General features: G+C 42.8%; 1 protein-coding gene across 1 annotated transcript in view; it reads right to left on the bottom strand.

Annotated features, from left to right (window-relative positions):
• Grip1 (glutamate receptor interacting protein 1) overlaps positions 1-20,031 on the bottom strand; it is a 361,954-nt gene that overhangs the window by 40,572 nt on the left and 301,351 nt on the right. The window contains exons 13-14 of the mRNA XM_051170528.1: positions 14,722-14,791; positions 12,673-12,818 (exon numbers count right to left, since the gene is read on the bottom strand). Of these exons, the coding sequence (XP_051026485.1) occupies positions 12,673-12,818; positions 14,722-14,791 (216 nt within the window). The remainder of the gene's footprint in view (positions 1-12,672; positions 12,819-14,721; positions 14,792-20,031) is intronic.

Below are 20,031 nucleotides of genomic sequence, written 5' to 3'. Positions count from 1 at the left end.
TTGTTAGCGCCTATAGGATGGGGTGCCTGACACTACTTCCAAATAATCCAGAAGGAGCAGAAACTAGACGGGGGCTTAGCTCACATTGTTGTCGTTGACTGGCACATGATGGCTCATTGCATTGTTACTTTGTTTTCTGTATGGACTTGAAATTTCATAATTAAAAAAATGTCTTTGTGCACAATTATACTAACAGGTTAAAAAAATGACACTCCTAGAAATCCCTATGTGGATGCCTCAAATAAAAAGCCGCTTGATTAGCTCACTTCCTTCTTCCATTGGTGGTAGCAGCTGCTCTCACGTGGTCCTGCCTAAAGGTTGGGGCTCATCTGGCCATGAGGCAAGGTGCCCAGGCCTCCCTCTGTCACTTGTCCTTGAGGAGACCTCAGCTTTGCTCTGCCTAGTTTTGTTTTGTTTTTTACAGCAAAGTTTCCTTCTAAATAATTTCCCTGCTCGGGACCTGGCCTTTGCCCTCTTCTCACATCTACTTTCAGTAGAGCTGCCAACTCTCGAGGCTTGGTCTTTTCTCCCTTGAACAGTTTCAAAACACAAACCTGAATAGATTACTTCTTATTTGACGTCTTTTTATTGGTCCTCTGAATCTTTAATAAATTACAACCAAGGACTTTGTAAGAACTGAGTTCCAGAGGGCCACACCATCGTCTCCCATCTCAACACAGCCTCTGGACTGTCCACAACTCCTTCCCTGCCCTCTGATGGTCTCCAGGCATCACAATTGCTATACTCTGTGTACCAATCTCCTACTTGCTGTCCTGGGGGATCTCTCCTTCTACATCAAAACTTGACCCATGTGCCTTATTTTCCAAGGAAGTTTCTGGTCTCTCCCTTGGGTTTGGTGTGGATTCCTAGGACATCTTAGAGCTTCTGTCTACCATGTTGGTGTTTCTCAACTCTCCAACTCTTTGTTTCAGCTCTCTCTTTAACCAAGAAAAACTAGTTTAAGGTTTCCTGAATGAGTCTGATTAAAGCTAAGGAATAAGAGTCAGCAAGGTAGGGATGCGCTTTGAAGCCCACATGCCATTGGTTCACAATACCCAAGAGTCTTTCAGCCCAAGGACCATTTTTTTTTTTTTTTTTTTAAAGCAAGATTCATGTTCTGGCATACACTTTCAATTCTGGTATATATGTTTATGGGTGTTTTGCTAGCACGTATGTCTATGTGTGACACGTGTGCCTGGTGCCCAAGGAAGCCAGAAGAGGGTTGTATGATGTCACTCCTGGAACTGGGGCTACAGATGGTTGTGAGCCTCCATGTGGGTGCTGAAAATTAAATCTGGGTCCTCTGGAAGAGGAGCAAGTTCTTTTGAACATGGAACCATCTCTCTAGCCCCTGTTACTGTGTTTTTAATGATTTCTCTCATTAGAATAAAACCACATAAAAACATGATTTTGTCATCATATACTCACTCACAACCTCCAGAACTCTGTCTACAACCAGGGAGAATTCATCAAAAAAGCTTGAAAAAAAAAAAAACCCAATAGCACAGATGATTCGCAGCATGCAGCCAGCTCCCCAGAGAGAGCTCCTCAAAACAGCTCATGTGCCAGCCCACATTAGGCCGAGTCTATGTTCGTTCCTCAAGACTGGTGACACAGGGCTGGCATAGCTCATCCGGACCGTGAGGCTAAGACCTTGGTGGCCACCAGGAGGACCAGCCATCCCTGAACTTTCTCCCTACAGGCTTCCTAGGGTGGTGGGGTCAGCTTCAGCCTGAACTTTGGAACCCATCTGCCTTCTTGGGTTTTAGCCCAACTGGCATCTGAAAGGCCACATCGTCCAGGAGGATGGTGGTAACTGCTGTTTGGAAAGCTATATTCAGACCATTTCGTGGGGTGGAAGCTCTCCAAGCTGCTCTGTCCTTGAGGCCGCTCTAACTTTCAAAAGCTCAGGAAGGAGCAACTAGAATCTTAAACCACCGGAGAAAGTTTCTGTGAAGGCAGAATGTCACGTCACCAGCAAGTTTCAAAGCGGGTCTAAACAGATGTTAATGATATTATAAGCAGCCTTTATATTACAACAGCAGGTTTACAACTATTAGTGAAAGGCAGGAAAGGGGCCAGCCTACTTTGTATGTTCTGCTTAGCTCTAGTTAAGGAAATTAATGGGACCACAGAACAGATGCAAAATTGCTGTATTACTTATCTGTAATGTTATTTTCAGCCTTCTTGAGTGCTGCCTGTTTAACCAAATGAACACTTTCTGGCTTGAATCCATAACGGCAGCTGCTGCCATGGCCAAATAGGAGGCTTGGATTTGGGAGATCGTTTTTGGAAAGCATACATGGGCAGGTCAATCAAAGTTCACCTCAATTTAAAAATGATGGAATTAGTTTGGGAGTATGGTTGCATTTCTTGGAGCTGGACTAGCCTGAGAAATTAAGTGCCTAGGCACCTTCCCCCCGCCCCCCGCCCCCCGCAGCCACCTCATTGCCCTAAGGTCATTTAAAAAAATTTTTTTTAATTAATTTATTCTTGTTACATCTCAATGTTTATCCCATCCCTTGTATTCTCCCATTCTTCCCTCCCTCCCATTTTCCCAGTATTCCCCTCCCCTATGACTGTTTCTGAGGGGGATTACCTCCCCCTGTATATGCTCATAGGGTATCAAGTCTCTTCTTGGTAACCTGCTGTCCTTCACTTACCAGGAAACTGGGACAGAGGGGAGGACAGCCTATTGGGACTCTAAATGAGAGAAGCATGGGAGAATAGCTAAGTAGAAGGATCCAGAGGGTCCTAGAAACCTACAAGTAGAACATTATGATAGGCAGATTTGGGCCCAGGGGTCCCGCTCAAACTAAGGCACCAGCCAAGGACAATACAGGTGGTAAACTTTAAACCCCTACCCAGATCTAGCATTCTCCACAGTTGAGTGCCCTAAGGTCATTTTACCTGGTTGCGTCAAAGCAACGTACTAACAGTGTTCACAGGAGGAGATGGCGAAGATTCATGAATGGAATTAAACTTCTTTACGAAACTGATCGTTTTTAAGTCTCAAGATGTCATTTCAGGACCTGCAACTTTGCTATCACCTCGGAACTGATTAGGAGTGTGACTTCTTTATGGCGTCGCAGACTGCTGCAAGCACAGACTGCAGAGGAGAGGCCTGGGGGCCCTGTGTACAGTCTGCAGCGTGATTCTCACATGTGCTGCAGTTTGGGCGCCATTAACTTCAAGACAACAGGTGTGAGACGGACAGATCCCTCTAGTGCTCAAAGCACAGCAAAGATTCACAGGGAGTACGTAGGGAAGTATCTCTCCTCCAGTCTAGGCTTTGGGGGGGGGGGAACCTGCTTCAAATAGCTTAGCTCAGTCTGACACCCATAATATAAAAATAAAAACAAACAAATAAGAAAGTTCAGACCTTCAGAGAATGATTTAAGTTTAAGTAAAAGCTAAAGTTGCATAACATCGTATTATACGATAAACAAAGACCATTTGTTACGGATAGGACAAGCGAAGGCCTGGACATAGGTTTCCACGAACATGCGAATCCATCAAGAAGAAAAAGGGCTGAAACAACAGAGTCTACAAACAAACTTTTTACCAGAAAGGAAGATGATTCAAATAGAGGGGAAAACAAACAAACAAACAAACAAACAAAAAACACTCTCAGCTGCCTGTTAACAGACAGAGAGACAGTGGTGCAGTGCACAGCCTGGAAAACCATAGGTTCCTGGATACACTTGTATTATTTTGCACAAATCTGTCCCCGGCCCCCCGCCGCCCAGGTCTCTACCGGCTTCTCCCTTAGAACCCAGCCACATGTGCAAAGTCTAGTTCATGACCTTGTAACAGACACAGTCAAGGCAAAAATGACGGATTTTTGTTTCAAGTTACGTGTGTCTTTGTGGACCTGGGGACTGAACAGGGGCCACTGTCCTGCAGCCTTGGACAAGTGCCTCCTCCCCTGGCCTGTTCATTTATACTCCTACGATAAAGCACAGAGCTCCCAAAGACAAGGCCGCGATTGAATCTGGAGGGAGAAAAACCCTCAAAGCTCCAAGTGTTCCTACACATTTAGGAACTGCGGCTGTTAATAGTACTACTAGGAATAAGCACTATTGCTAAGATATAGCCTACTTCCTTTGGTCACTAAAGCAACCTTACACAACAGATATTAAGAGATGGGTCTTTCTGGATGAGGAAACTGGCACTCAGAAAAGCTATCTACAGGGATTCCCAGCTGGCTAGCTGTGAGGCCAGTCTATTTGCTGTTCATTCTATAAAGCTAGCCAGACAGGGTTTTTTTTATTTTTCAGACTCATTCAATGTGAGTAAAACCAGTGTTCTCTAAGCAATTACTCTGGACTCAGTCACCATATGAAGTGCTATAGCAGCTTTGGGGGTGAACTTTTAAAAAAAATATTTTATTAATTTGTTCATATTACATCTCAATTGTTATCCCATCCCTTGTATCCTCCCATTACTCCCTCCCTCTCATTCTCCCCTTACTCCCCTCCCCTATGACTGTGACTGAGGGGGGCCTCCTCCCCCTGTATATGCTCATAGGGTATCAAGTCTCTTCTTGGTAGCCTGCTATCCTTCCTCTGAGTGCCACCAGGCCTCCCCCTCCAGGGGACATGGTCAAATATGGGGCACTAGAGTTAGTGTGCAAGTCAGTCCCCATGGAGAATGTCCTGTCCATTGGCTAGATCTGGGTAGGGGTTTGAAGTTCACTGCATGTATTGTCTGTTCTTGGCTGGTGCCATAGTTTGAGCAGGACTGGGGGTGAACTTTAAACTTCTTCCTGTGGTGAGGTTCTAGAAGAGCTTTCTATCTCACCTCCTACCACCTCCTACGCACATTCACATACTCTATGCTTCTGTCACATTGGCCTGCCAGGATGGGTCACATTCTCTCCAGCTTCCTGTCCCACCTCATAAACCCTTTCCAGTTCAAGGTTGTCGGACTCATTTCCTTGAGCCTCCTGGGTAAAAATAGACACTTCCATATTCTCTTGCCATCTTGTGCTGTGGTAGTCACCATGAGAACAGCGTCAAGTATTTATTTGTGCTCATCATCTCAGAGGGTCCAGCCCCATGCTTGGCTCCATGTACTCAGGCAGGGAATATCATGGTAAAAGTGGCATATGATGGAGGATGGTGTTCACCTCATGGTATAATCTTCAAAGGCAATGCCCTAATGACCTGCTTCCTCCAACTAAGGGGAAGTGTCCCGCTTCCTGAGGTTTCAAGAACCTTTACACGTAGTGCTGTTATTTACATGTCTAGTCACATAGCTATCATGTTTGTCTGTATGTAGGCATGTTTGTGTTCATGTGTGTGCATGCATGTGGAAGCCATCAATAGATGCCCTGTCTTTCTCAATTACCCTCCAAATTCTCTTCTGAGATTAGGTTCCTCAAGGCACCTCGGGGCTTGACACTGTGGCTAGCACTGGCAAGACGCAGGCATCCCCCTGTCTCTGCCTCCCCAGCTGGGATTTTTGGCATACACTGCTGTGCTCAGGTTTTGACACATGTGCTGAGAATTAAGCTCAGGATCTCATGCTTGCACATGCAGCACCTCATACACCGAGCTGTCGCCTCAGCTCCCTCAGTGTATTTTTTAATTACCCACTTTTTCTTGTTTCTCCTATTTGGTGCTGACTGACTTGAGGATAGAGATTGTACCCTCATTATTTAAGAACTGGCAGTCTCCAAAACAAATGCCTGGTGCCCTATGAGCCTTAAACTGCTGATAGCATGACTGACAAAACAAAGACTCCATTTGGAATGATTCTACCATGTTCTTATGAACATAGCAGAGCTTCACACTAGCACCCGGAAGAAAGGCTGGTAGTCTGAAGCTGCACCTGTTCATCCCAGTCCCAGTGCTGCCTAGCTTATGGGACACCACGTCACAACCACTGTGCTTAACTTTCTGGGACCCATGAAGGAAGCGTGAGTGAAGGATTAATAGGAACAGGCACTTAAAGGAGAAAATGCAACACATCAGGAGCATGGGAAACCCAGGATTGGCACGAGCAAGATTTCTGAGCAATAGCATTAAAAAACATTGAGATGAAAGAACGGCCACTATTCAGTGTGTTAACAATTCACCAGTGTGACTTCAGACGAAACACAAGATTAAGCTTTAAGAATCCGTGAGTGGTCTAATGAGCAATGTTCCTCTTCTGCTAAGTTTTTTTTTTTTTTTTATCTTGATTGAGGATCAAATTAGAGGGAAAGGGATTTTTGCAGATAATTATAATGATAAAAACAGATCCTAGCTCATTGACCATTGACTCTGCCGTTAACCCATCTAGTAACACCGCCTTTGTAAGGAAAGTCTGTAACTCCCATGTGTGCATGCAAGTGGCGCCAAATCTCACACCGTTTTTAATAACTTTTAGTAAACTTACACAGCTGAAATGCGATAGACGTAGACTTTCAAATCAGGACTGATCTTAAAATGTGGGCTCTTTATGACCACATGAGCCCCTGTGAACTAATTTGAAACCAAGTTTCACGTTTTAAATATGGAGGTTTTCCCTATTTTTCTTTGGAGGCTATCTTGTTCCCTATTGCTGTGTGGAAAAGAATCCACTTACTCAAATTGTAATTTTTTCCCATTTTTTCATGAGTTTGTGTGTGTGATGAGCATATGTGAATACAGGCACGTCTTTTATATGTGTGTAGGCTTAACTGTATGTGGATCCCTGAGCACATGCATGTGGAGTCTGGTGTCAGGAGGTGCCTTCAGTTGGTCTTTGATGTTATCCAAGGAGGCGAAGCAGAGTCTCTCAGTCAAACTAGAGGCCCCTGAAGCGGTTAGTCTTAGTGCCAGCTTGGCCTGGGAGATGCACTGTCTCCACCATATGAGGCTGGGATTACAAGTGGGCCACCCCTCCCCCAGCATTTACATGAGTTTTAGAGCTCCTGAGCTGTCTCTGGAGCCCTCAAAGTCATACTTTCAATCTTAGGAGAGAAGAGAGTGGTAGGACTGTGTCAATTCTTCAAAATTGACAATCAGATGATAATTTCGAAATGGTTATGTTAGTCAAACCTGTCTGAATGGGGTCTACATTTTGGCATGTCAATCTGAGAAAACATGGCTTGCGTAAGTCTACTCCTCCTGGTAACATGTATACTCCTATTCTTTTGGTGTACATGTGGTGTTTTCCAATAAAAAATATTTAGGATTTAAAAGAACTGAGATTATATTTAATAAGCATGATGATTACCTTAATATTAGGCATAGGGATTATAGGAGAAAGATGTAAAAGGCGAGGCATACGCCAAAGGAAACCAGTGACTTAGACCAGGACAGAGCTCTCCAGGTGCTCAGCTGCTGTTTCTGTAAGTCCTGCCAATGGGTCTACATAGCTGGCTTTGAAACGGGACACATCGCCAGCTATGCATAGCCAGCATCTTCATCCCTGAGTGGGCTTTCTCTCTCTGCAAGGAAGGAAGCTGGGATCTGCTGAGCTGGGCAAATCAGACTAAGTAGGTTTCCCCTACCTCCCCCTGCCCCAGGGCCTCTTCGTTAGGACAGAACCCAGTTGATGCTTGGAGGCTTTAGCCCTTTCGTGAAACAAGTTCCCTAAATTTATTTCATTTATTCCATGAGTATTGTGGAAGCAACTTTGAAAAGAGGGGGTGCAAACTTGGCATAGAAAGCCAGTGCCTGGGAAATAGTGAGCACACGCTTGGTCACATTTAAAACGCTGCTTACAAAAGATATTTGTATGTGATCATCACTCTTAATACATCAATGAAAGTAATTGCTGTTTTTTTCTTTTACTGTGAATAGAAACATTACACATATGGCTTGACCTGACTGATCTCTAGACCTATTATGATTTAGCTATGAGAAGGTTCTAGAACACTGACAAGATTTTTTAATTGGTTGGCATTATGACTCTAATGATAATTGTCCCTAAAGGCACCCATGTTAACGGCTACTAGTTTTATGTGGTTACTAGTCTGGGCCACCACTAGGATGTGATGGGACCTTTAGGAGACGGAGCCAAAATGAAGGAAGTTGGGTCATTAAAGGCATGTCCTTTTTATTATTATTAATTTATTCTTGTTACATCTCAATGGTTATCCCATCCCTTGTATCTTTCCATTCTTCCCTCCCTCCCATTTTTCCCTTATTCCCCTCCCCTATGACTGCTCCTGAGGGGGATTACCTCCCCCTGTATATGCTCATAGGGTATCAAGTCTCTTCTTGGTAACCTGCTGTCCTTCCTCTGAGTGCCACCAGGTTTCCCCCTCCAGGGGACATGGTCAAATGTGAGGCACCAGAGTACGTGAGAAAGTCATATCCCACTCTCCACTCAACTGTGGAGAATGTTCTGACCATTGGCTAGATCTGGTAGGGGTTTAAAGTTTACCGCCTGTATTGTCCTAGGCTGGTGCCTTAGTTTGAGCGGGACCCCTGGGCCCTAAAGGCACGTCCTTAAAGGGGATACTGGGACTCTACCTCCTTGCCTCCTCTCTGTTTCCCAGTACCAGGAAAACTGGGAGTTTGGGGATGAAATTATGTATTCATATAAATGATAATTAATTTTTACATGACACACATTTAAAATCAGTCTTGGGCAATTTACTGCATTATTTTGTCACTCTATCTTCTGTCATAAAATATACAAAGCAATGCCATGGAATGGTCTCAAATAATAGATATCTTTTTGTTTTTGTTCCCCTATATACTGTATTTCCTATTCTGGCTTTAGTTGTAAAATTAAAAAAAAAAAAATAGAAAAAAAAATAGTTTGTCCTGTTGTGGTCTGCTATAAAATACTCTCCTCTGGCTCGTGTGGTCTGCCCAGCTGGTGGTGCTAGTGTGTGAGGTTTGGAAGAAGTAGGTCAGCAGGGCGTGTTGTTGGGAGCTGAGTCTTGTCCCTCAGGCCTTTCCTGTCTGCCATGAGGTTAGTAGCTGGGATCCAATATTCCTACCAACATGTCAGTTCCTCTTCTCTACCACGCTCTCCTTACAGGATGGACAAAGACTCCCCACACCATAAACCAGACTGAATGGTTCCTCCCTTTCAGTTTTCTACTCTATGCACTTCATCACAGTGCTGAGAGAAGTAACATGGGTCTTAAACCAATTCTCAAGCACAATTATGTCAGTGGCATGTGTTGCTGTAACCGCTTAATTTAAGCTTACTTACCATATAAAGCATCTTTGTAGTTTTTTTATATGAAAATAGAACTACATGCACATGCTAAAAGTCGGCTATTAATTACAGAGAGGGAAAAATTTAAATCATCATTGGAAATCAAAAGTTGGGTAAAGTGGGGCTGGAAAGACAGCTCAGCAGTTAAGGGCATACACTGCTCTCCCAGAGAAGCTGGGTTTGGTTTTCAGCACCCATGTCAAGTGGGTCACAACTTCTTGTAACTCTAGCACGAGGGGATCTGATACTTTCTTCTCCCCAGTTAGGGCACCGGCAGATGTACACACACACACACACACACACACACACCCCACAGACCATACCGCACTCACTTGAAAATTAAAATTGATCTTTAAAAGCTGGGTAAAATTCTTTAAATTCTACACTAGTAAGAATAAATCACCATTTCACTTGCACCCTTTAAATGACAATAAACATTTTAAAAGGTAGAAGGAAACATTTAGAAAGTTTTTACAATAAAGAAATGATTAATGTTTGAGGAGATAGGTTTGTTTAACTTGGTTTAAATAATTTATAATGTGTCCGTATATATAAACATGATATTTCTTCATTAACATGGGCAGTTCATTTTCTGTATCAATTAAATATATTAATTTTGAAGCGGAAACAATCAAACAACACTGGAAAGTGTTACAGTTTGAATATTAAGCATCTCCCCTGATGGTCTTTGGCACTGAAGGCTCCGCCCACCAATCTGGAGATGCTGTGAGAGATGATTGGATCACGAGGGCAGCACATTCAGCAATGGATCAACACACTGATGAATTCATACCGACCCAGCTCTTAGGAGGTAGAGTCCAGGTGGGAAGCGTATTCCACTAGGATGCCGCCTTTGAATGGAATAGCTTTGTCTTTCTGGTTTTGTCCTTTTGTCTTTCTGTTTCCTTACCACTGTCAGGTGAGCAGCGTGGCTCCACCATGCCTTTGGTCGGTGACTTCCTCACCAGAGTCCAGAAATGACACAGCTAGCTGACCACAGACTAAAAGCGTGAGTGAAAAAGCAACCCTCCCTCCTTCAGGCTATTCTTGTTATCAGGTACATTGTCACAGTGGCAGAAGGAGGGCTGTCAGAAGGACGTCACGCTCCCAAGCAAAGTAGTTTTCATGACTTCTTCATTATGCAATGTCTGACTGTGGAAATGACTTGTGGGAGGGATATGGAACAGTTTGGAGGCCAGGTTTAGAGACAAGCTTCAATTCTGTAGGAAGAGTACAAGAGTTGGGCCTGGGGAGAGCACCGAAGGCCACAATGATGATAGGATTATTGTCAATTGCTCATGAGGTTTCAGGTGGACTTGAGGACACTCATGAGTGGAAGCTTGTATGTTACAGTCTGGCAAAGAACACATACTATTTTCCATGTCCTGATACCTTGTGAGATGCCAAGTTTAATGGTTATAGACTAATCTGACGGAGCAGATATGCGATAGCACAGTCTTTAGTGTGGTATGAATACCGTTCATTGCTTTTATCTGGATTTATGGTGAGAGTCAGGAGGAAAAGGCAGAGCAGAAGGGTTTGCACAACTTGGGAGTTTAGGTTTAAAAAAAAAAAAAAGAGCTCTTTAAGGCTGAAAATAAAGTCAGCTTGCTGAGCAGACTAGCACCAAAACACCTCACCAGATACTTTGCACTGGGACAACAAGAAAGATGCTGTGGCTGCATCTCAGGAAGCATCCAGTTCCCATCCATCAGCAGCTCAAGGGCACAAAGATATAAAGCCTCCGAAAGACTTTGATTGGCGAAGATCGCTCCAGGGACCCTTTCCTGCGCAGGCTGCCAGGGAAAGCGTTTTCTCTGAGCTCAGCAAACAAACACTCAGAGGCTGCTGCAGCTGTGTGTCCTGTGGATCTATTACTGCTCATGTTGGCCCCAGACCTTAACGTTGTTCTGTGAGGCTGATTTTGCTGCCTTGGGTCTCACAAAAGAATAAGAATGAACGTGGTTTTTTTATACAACGCTAGATAGTAGGCTTTTTTTTTTTTTTTTTTTTTTTTTGATTTTGGGAATTCTTAGAGACCAGACTGAATGTAGCTTGTATCTTGAGTTGGCTCTGAGCCCTTTGGAAGTCAGAAGTGGTGTGTTTGGTGGGAGCATGAAATGGACCCCGCCCTGTCATCTCCAGGCACATGTGTTGAAGGCTTGCACTTCAAGCTAGTGGAAAAGTATTGAAAGGTAATTGAGTCATGCCAGGACTAATCATACCAAGGGCTTAAGCCTTTGATAGGTTTATAATGCATGCGCCAGGAGGAAGAAGAGCTGACTGTAGGAAACAGAACCCTGGGCATCACTTTGGAGGGTATAATTTGTCCCTGGACCCTTCTTGTTTGCATTCCTGATTCTTGGCTGCCATGAGATAGGCAACTTAAATTCCCCACACCCCTCTGCCATGATGTTTCACCTTACCGCGGCCATAAACACTGGAGCCAGCTAAGCATAAGTTAAATATACCCTGTCCTAAATTGCTTTTATTAGATATTTTGTCTCAGAAATGAAAAAGCAACACAGAAGTAGAAAATTATATATTGTAGGTATAGAGAAATAAAAATCTGAAACCATAATCTATAGAATCAAATTCATAGGAAGGGTCTTGATCCTGTTGGTAAGATTGCCAACCTTTTCGATTAAATCTTTACGGTACAGATTCCTATAATTTCCATATTAGTGAGTTATTGCAGTCAGTGGGCTTTTTCAATTAGTTCCAAGTCATTATTATGAGCAGATGAGAGGGCTTCTATTGCAGGGCTATTATTACAAGCCTCCCATTACTGCTAGCATTGCCTTGAAGTTTGTCAAACAAGAAGCCTGGACTCCACCTGGAGATAATGCTCAGGGTGCATATTTCCAAAGCTGCTCCCCCCCCCCCCCCGAGACTCTGCGGCCTACTGGGCTCTGAGAAGCATTGCCCACACATTACAGAGGCCCACAGAATGGGCATGACCCTTACAAAAAGATGGGGTGGAATGTGTGAGGAATCCCAGAATTTCCCTTTATTCTCATTCTGTAACCATGGCTTTAGAGAGGTTTTCTAAGGAAATATTTCAAAGGGAGATAAAAATCTAAATAAAGCTATCTTTTCATAAAACATGACACTACCATCTATTCTATTGAAACCACTGAAATAACAAAGAAAAACATCGAGTTTGAAAACTAGTTAAATATTTGTAAAGTTAAAAATGCAACATTCACCAATGGTTATATGCTATACTATCAACAAACTCTTGGAAACAACTGGTTCCATTGCCTTAGAGTAGTATTCAGTCTTGAAATTATTTTAATATAATTGTAATTTTTATAAAAAAAAATCTTAGTTATAAAACTTGAAGGCATCATTTAGAGTCCACCCGACACTCTGTGCACAACGCGAAGACCCCCTACAACAGCATAAAACAGTTGCAACATCATAATCCAGCTGCTCCATGAAAAGCATCAAGATTCATTATCTTTTTGGCAGATGGGCCGTTAGAAAAGACAGTCCTCTGAGAAAGGATGCTGCCAATACCTGAGTTATCTTCATCTTTGCGGATTTTGAGCTTCACCAGGTCTTCACACTGCTGGAGGATCTGGACCGCATCTTCCATGGAACAGTTGTCCAACCGGATGTTATCTATTGCAAGCAATTTGTCTCCAAGTTCCAGAGTCCCAGTTCTGTTAATAAGTGCACAGTACCACATGAGCAGTGAGGACTCCTCATGCAGCCCATTTTAAGAGGCATTGAGCATAATGTAGTGTTCTAATGACTGTAAGAGCGAAAGCTCGTCAAGTGTTTTCAAAATGTACTTTATGAACATGCATCCACTTTCCCCCTGCTATAATTGTAAATTGCATATTATTAAAACAGTTTCCTCATGCTTTCTTCAGTTTAACCTAGGCATTTACTTTGTAAGTCCAGAGCTCCTTAGGGGGCACCAGGTACCAGAGACCCAAATACCCTTGTGCTCCTCTCAGTCTTGATGAACACTCTTGACGCACTGCCATCAGTTCTGAGGAGAATGCTAGGGGCATGAGGGAAGTCAAGGTGGGCCAGAGTCAGTAGGAACTGAGGTCTAAGAGCTTGACTCTTCATGTACCTCTAAACTCACTGTGGCTGGAGAAGAGGACAAAGGCATAGACGGACCTGACATGACTACTGGAAAGTGGCCTCAGAAAGAGCAGTACGGGCTCTGGACCAATTGCAGGTCTGTTCAAAGTCTTTAAAGGTCATAATGCAATGAGAAAGAGAATGAGAACGCAGTGCATATGCGTTCCTTATAGAGTTATCTTTTTTTGTATTATGTCTGGGTAGCGGTCTAGTAATTGTTCCCCAATATCTAATCTCTCCTTTCTTCTGCTGGGTCCCCTATGATAGATAATACAGGCCCTCTTAGCATCCCCAAGTCCCTTCCAGCTACAGATAGGAGATAGGGATGAAAAATTAGGTAGGATGGCTTCCTAGCTCTGGATTCCCTGCCCACTTTCCACCTGCTACACGATAAACACATTTCTGCCCTTCTTTGATCCACATTACTAGTAAGTTTCTTGTCACTACAGCATTGCCTATCATATATGTCTGAACTCCTACAATGCCTTTTCTACCTTTTAGTGGTTAAAATGTTTTTTTTAAATGACACATTCCCTTTTGATAACAGATAGGGCTTTTAAAGATTTGTACTTGAAAAACGTGAGGAAAGTTAACTATATTATATTGGCTTGCTTGATTACTTAAAATGTACTTTTATCTGTGAAATTTAAAAACAAAACAAAACAAGAGAGACTGCCAGACTGCCTTATTTAGATGTATAGAGACCAAGGAGGAGACCATTCTAGTTAGCTTTAATGGTCAATATGATATAGCCTAGAGTCATCTAAGGAAGGACTGGCAGTCAAGAGCCTGCCAGATCAGACTGGCCTGTGGACATATCTGTGACAGATTCTCAATTGTTAATTGGTTTAGGAGTGTCCAGACCACTATGAGAAGCATCATTCCCTATGCAGGTGGCTTGAAGCTTTATAAGAAAACTAGCTGGGCATGAGCTGGCAGATGAGCCAGTAAGCAGCACTCCTCCACAGTTTCTGCTGAGCCTCCATGACTCTGAGTTCTCTGGTTAGGAGTGGTGTGTCATGGGAGCTAGTAGGTACAGCTTCCAAGTTCCTGCTTGAGACCCCACCCTGTCTTCATTCAATAGGGGGACTATGATCTGGAAGTGTTAGGCAAATCCTTTCCTAAGTTGCTTTTGGTCAGACTCCCCCCCCCCCATCTCTTTTTTTTTTTTAAATCACACCAACAGAAAGGAAATTAGAACAGGAATATAAACATTAATGGAGGTTCAGAAGTCTTACTTGCCCAAGGGGACACGACGGTATCTAGCATAAGCTATTTGTTAGGAGAGGTACTTCTCAGAACGGGGTAGCTTTTGAGGTTTAACTGGAAAATGGAAGGTGGAGGATGATTGATGAAGAAAATGTTCATGCTGAACTCTATAAAAGACCCTAAAAGTTACTCTCAGCTCTAGAGTACAGTGAAACACAGACAATGGGGGAACAGGTGAATAAAAAAACACGCATTTCTTACCTGTGTGCCACACTGCCTTTCTTGATATCTGAGATGACAAGAGGGTCCCCTGGCTTCCTACTGGACGGTGCTGTAATAATGAAGATAGAGCAAGCAGTCACATCTTTATACCCAGGGCTCTCCAGAGAGACTGTGTGGTCCCTCCGGCCTGACAATAATTTTCAACACCAGTAAGAGTTTATACGCAAATCAGCGGCACCCAGCAAATGATTGGAAAGTGTTCATACTAGGTCTGCAAAAATATTCACGTAAAAGTATTTGTATGCTGCAAAGTGAGATGGCTGTTTAAACTTGCAATTGGAGAAAGCAGTTGGAGAGTTGATCATCCGGTTAGGTTAGTGTGTGTCAGTGACCTGAAGGGTTGGCTCCTCAACAGGAGAATAAATCAACTTAGAATAGTTCCCTTTGGGGATACTAAATGTGGGGCTGCCTCTTGCCCCTTCTGCCATGCCTCTTGTCAAGGGGACACCTCGGCAGCCGAGTGTTCACCCAGCTACTTGAGTGCGCTGGGAGGGAATAGGGCACTAAGTACGCTTTCAAGTTCATGCTATTCAGCAGGAAATCTTTTGGTGGGTGGGCTACAGAAATCTTTATGTACTACGCCCAAATTCATACCTATAAAGCTCTACAGTGTTTTGGGATATGCATGCTTATTTTGTTACTACAGTAAATATTTTATTACTTAACCAAATACATCTATCTGTATAAATTCTAAGCATACATACATAGTGTCCATTAAACAGCACATAAAATTATTATCAATCACAATGACCTTTATAAATTTGGCAGTAGTACTTCCATTTGACGAGGATAAAAAACATTTTAAAAGAAACTTCATTGGAATTAACTGTGGCTATGAGTTACAGAGCCCAGAGAGACACAAAGAAACCATCTTTGCTGTGGACTTTAGATTTCACTTAGGATATCAACATTTGTGAAGAAAACAAGTAGCCCCTGAGAGAAGATGTTTCGCCAACCTGAAGCCTGCAATGATTTCCTTTTAGAGATCATTAAGAGGCCCCTGAAGTAAGATTTTATTATAAACAGGCTGAGCATCCCATAATAATCATAGAACCATTGCATATCCTATAATCCCACCTGAATCCCAGAAAAATGTTTATGCATAAGAACAGATGGTTTAACAGCTCATCATCATATTTAAAGAAAAACCAACACCACCAGTGCCTTGCCCACTATCGCAATTAGTCCTGAGAAAATGCTAATGAGAGTGTACTCAGTCAAGATCCTTAGCTCACAGCAGAGAATACAGAACAGTCTACTATCTACAATTAGCTCATCATTTAAACTTTCACTCTATGATTTGATATGACTTACCCACATACTGAACAACTTTTCATTTTAGAATATGATATGAGCAAAATTGGTAGATGTTTGTCATATTCTAAGATAAAAAGTAGTTCTGGGTATTGGGCACACACACACACACACACACACACACACACACACACACACCAAATAATAAACCTTTATTACATGAAAGCACTATTCTTTTGTCAATGAATTTGCACAGCATCATGCCAACCTGTAGGTACCATCTTACATCAACCTGTAGTTACCAACATGTAAGAGTTTCTTTTGAGTTAAAAAGACCCACATTTACACAGAAATGACCCACAGAAAACCAGCAACAGGAGAAGAACCTGCCTCTCTTTGCGAAAGAGGACAATGGTATCTGCATAGAGGATGATCATACACAGTTCTCCCTAGAAGCCAGAAACGACATATGCTCGATACACCTACATGCACATGGCAGCCACCCTCGTCTTACAGATTGTCCTCTTTCTGCTTTAACTGTATCCATATCTGACACATCAAAAGTTCTTCTTGGTGGATGCTCACTGGAATGAAGATTCTGAACAGAGACATGTAATGCAGATCTATATGGGCACTGCCTCTGTCACTACCAGGCACACAGATGTGTCAATGAATCCTCGAGCAGTTAGTAGCTATTGATACACTCTACCACAATGCCTCTATCCTTCTCTACCTAGAAAATAAGCCAAGCGTATGTTGCTAGGTTCATAGTGTTCTAAAATCTACCAAGCAGGCCATTATTATTAGATATTAGTAGATTTTATACAGATACACAATATTAGAAAAACAGAAGGACAATGTCATGTAGTGATTAAGAAATGGCCTTTGATGGCCATAATGGCTGGAAATGAAGTCCTGGCTCTAATACTTCTGGGTTGATTGCTTGGGGACAATGTCTTTAGGTGCCTCAGTTCCTCAGCTGATGAACAGTCACAGTTTTTACCTGAAAGTTCTGTTGAGAGGATTATGTGACTCATCACAGGATGCTGTCTGCAGGAGTGTCTTTCATTATCACTACCCAGCCACATTGACCTCACTTTCCCTTTCCAGTGTTTAGGTGGAGCCTTCAGCCTTTCATTTGTCACTGTCTTTATTCATCTGATCTTACTCTGAACTGTGGCCCTTCTAGAAAGAGTAACACACACACTGACTCAGTGCTTTGGGTTTGACTGGAATTGTCCACAGAATCATGCGCTTACTTAGGACATATTTCCTGAACTATGAGCTGGGAATTTCTGCACTGGGCCCTGGCTGTGAAATCTTAGAGAAAATGGTTTAAGCAGAACACACCAAGGCTCTTTAGATCTCATAAGGTCACGAGGAATGAAATTGTGGATGTACACATGTTTTTGTTTTGATCCCAACTGTGGGATGGGGAACAGACTTGTGAGAGAACAGGTGATGTTTATTCACTAGAAGACGAATCACCTCATGTGGGGGTCTTGTTTTTTTCTGAAATGCATCTTAGTACTGACTCGGAGAGGACACACACACACACACACACACACACACACACACACACACACACACACACACACACACACGCGCGCGCGCGCGCGCTCCCCAAACAGGAGGCTGGGGCTTTTTGCATCTTGGTATTGTTTGACTGTACATCACTCCATTTTGGGAAGCTCCTAAAGAGAACCACACCAGAGAATGCTTTGAAGCTACGGGTTCGGGTTGCTGTTCCAGGTTTTAGCAGCAACTTTGGTGGAATTGCTGGTCTGCTGAAATTCTGCCTACTACGCTAGGGGAATCACTCCCATAAAGTCCATAAAGGTCTACTTCTCCTGTTCCTATTAACCCTTTTTCTCTCCTATCGAGGGTAGGTGGGTTGGAAGGGAGATATAAGCATTAAAGGACCTCAAATGAAGTAGGTTTGGAAAAGGTAGAAGGCTACACAAAATAGTGTTCTTCCTTCAGAGATGTCACTCCTACTGAAGTACCCATACCAGTGCTCCAGAGGGTGTGTGTATATGTGTGTGTGTGTGGGGGGGGGGGTGGAAATGCTAGTCTACAGCAGATTCGTCAAGAGGGTGACTTACAAAGGAACAGCAAGCAAAGATCATGCTCTGAAAAATCAAGGACAGGCAATAGTAGTTCCTTGAGATCTCAATGCGATTGGCCAAATTAACAGAACTGAAAGAGGACAAGAGGCCAGCGTTATGAAACTATGCCACACTGTGGAGGTTAAACTCAGTAGTGCCCTTTCCAATTTATACTTAGTAATTTTAACTCAAAACCCTCTCATGTCTCCAGTGTCACTGTTAATGCATTCAAGCAGGCATATATGAGTCATCTACAAGTTTTCTCAGGCTCATCACAGTCGCCTATTTACCTAGTTGATACTTTTTAGGTTTCTCACGAATGCATATTCTTGTAACTCATAAAAGAAACACTATAATGCTTCTCAGAATATATATGTATATATACATATGTATGATGTATTATGTATATATAAATATACATATGTGCATATGTACATAAATAGATTTTAAGTTGTATGTGAGATTACAAATATATATATATATATATATATATATATACATATATATATATATATATTTGTATGTGTCTGAGTCTATGCGAAAGACAGAGAACAAACTCAGGTGTCACTATCAGTTATGTCATGTACCTGCTTTGAGAGGGTTTCAAACTGACCTGGTACTAACCAACTCAAATATACTGGCTAGCCAGCAAGCCCCAGGGATCTTTCCGTCTCCATCTCTCCACTGCTGGCATTATAAGCGCAGGCTGCCACATCCAGCATTTTTGTTTGTATTCCGAGTATGAAACTTGGGTCCTCATGCTTGAAAGGCAAGCACTTAACAACTGAGCCATCGTAGCCGCTCTTACTTTGTACTTGTTGTCAAAAATTACAAGCCCACACAATTCAGTTGGAAATTGTACACAAGCCAGTCTTCGATGTCCTGTTTCCTCAGATGCAAATACAGATGATTCCTTCCTTTAAGGTGTTTCATTTGTGCCTTTGAGATTTGATAGCACGAAGGCAATTTCTTTCAGTAGACGCTATATGTGAAGCTAGCAACATGTAGCACAACAGTTTCCTGTGGTGCTGTGCAGGAGCAGCAAGCCACAGCTTCACAGATAACAGTTGCGCGTGGTGGGCTGAGAGTCAAGGCGTTCTTGTAGTGGTCTGTGGGTGTTGATGCTATTGACGATGACAGTATTGACGTACCTGCCTACAAGTGGGTGACACCTCCTTCTCATGAGCTTCTTAGCACCATGACCAAAATTACTCTCATCTTACATTTTACTTAAGAAAAAAAAAATTTCCCTTCGGTTATTTTATATAGATAGATGTTTTAAAATTTTATGTAAGTAAAAATTTAATGTGTTCAATATCCATAAAAATTGAGGGCTGAGGAGATACTCGGTACAATATTTGCCACAAAAGCCATGGATTGGATTACAGATCCTACAAACAAAAGCCAGGCATGGTATCGGGCACTTGTAATGCCTGAGCCGGACGAGTGGAGACAGGCAGTGCTGGGGCTCATTGGCCAGCGTCTGTAGCCTCATTGGCTAATTTAAGACCTCTAAGAGACCCTGTTTCAAAAAACCAAGGTGAGTAGGTCCTGCAAAAGGACATGCAAAATTGCCTTCTGCTTTGCATGTTCACGACAGACACAGATATACACACTTGCACACACACATACACATCTATACATTGTGTTTGCTTTATTCACAGGCCGAAGCACTTTAAGCCAAGCTTTAGGAGAGTGCTTTATACACTCTAAGTGTGACTTCATTTTGTCTCTCTACTGCTCTCGTAGAAGGCTATGGGTGGGTGGGAGGACAGGCTCGGACACACGGCATCTTAGTCTTCACAGAGGTTGTGAGATGTAGGAATACCCATTTTAGTGTCACAGCAGACGTGTGTGGCCTATCATCACAAATAAAAGTGCAATTTTTAGTGTGAAATGTATATCATTAAAGTTGAATTGGACAGCC

Source organism: Acomys russatus, chromosome 28, assembly GCF_903995435.1.
Source record: "Acomys russatus chromosome 28, mAcoRus1.1, whole genome shotgun sequence".
In the NCBI taxonomy this organism is placed as follows: Eukaryota; Metazoa; Chordata; class Mammalia; order Rodentia; family Muridae; genus Acomys; species Acomys russatus.
Note: the sequence above shows the minus strand (reverse complement) of the source record. Positions and strands in the feature narration are given on the sequence as shown.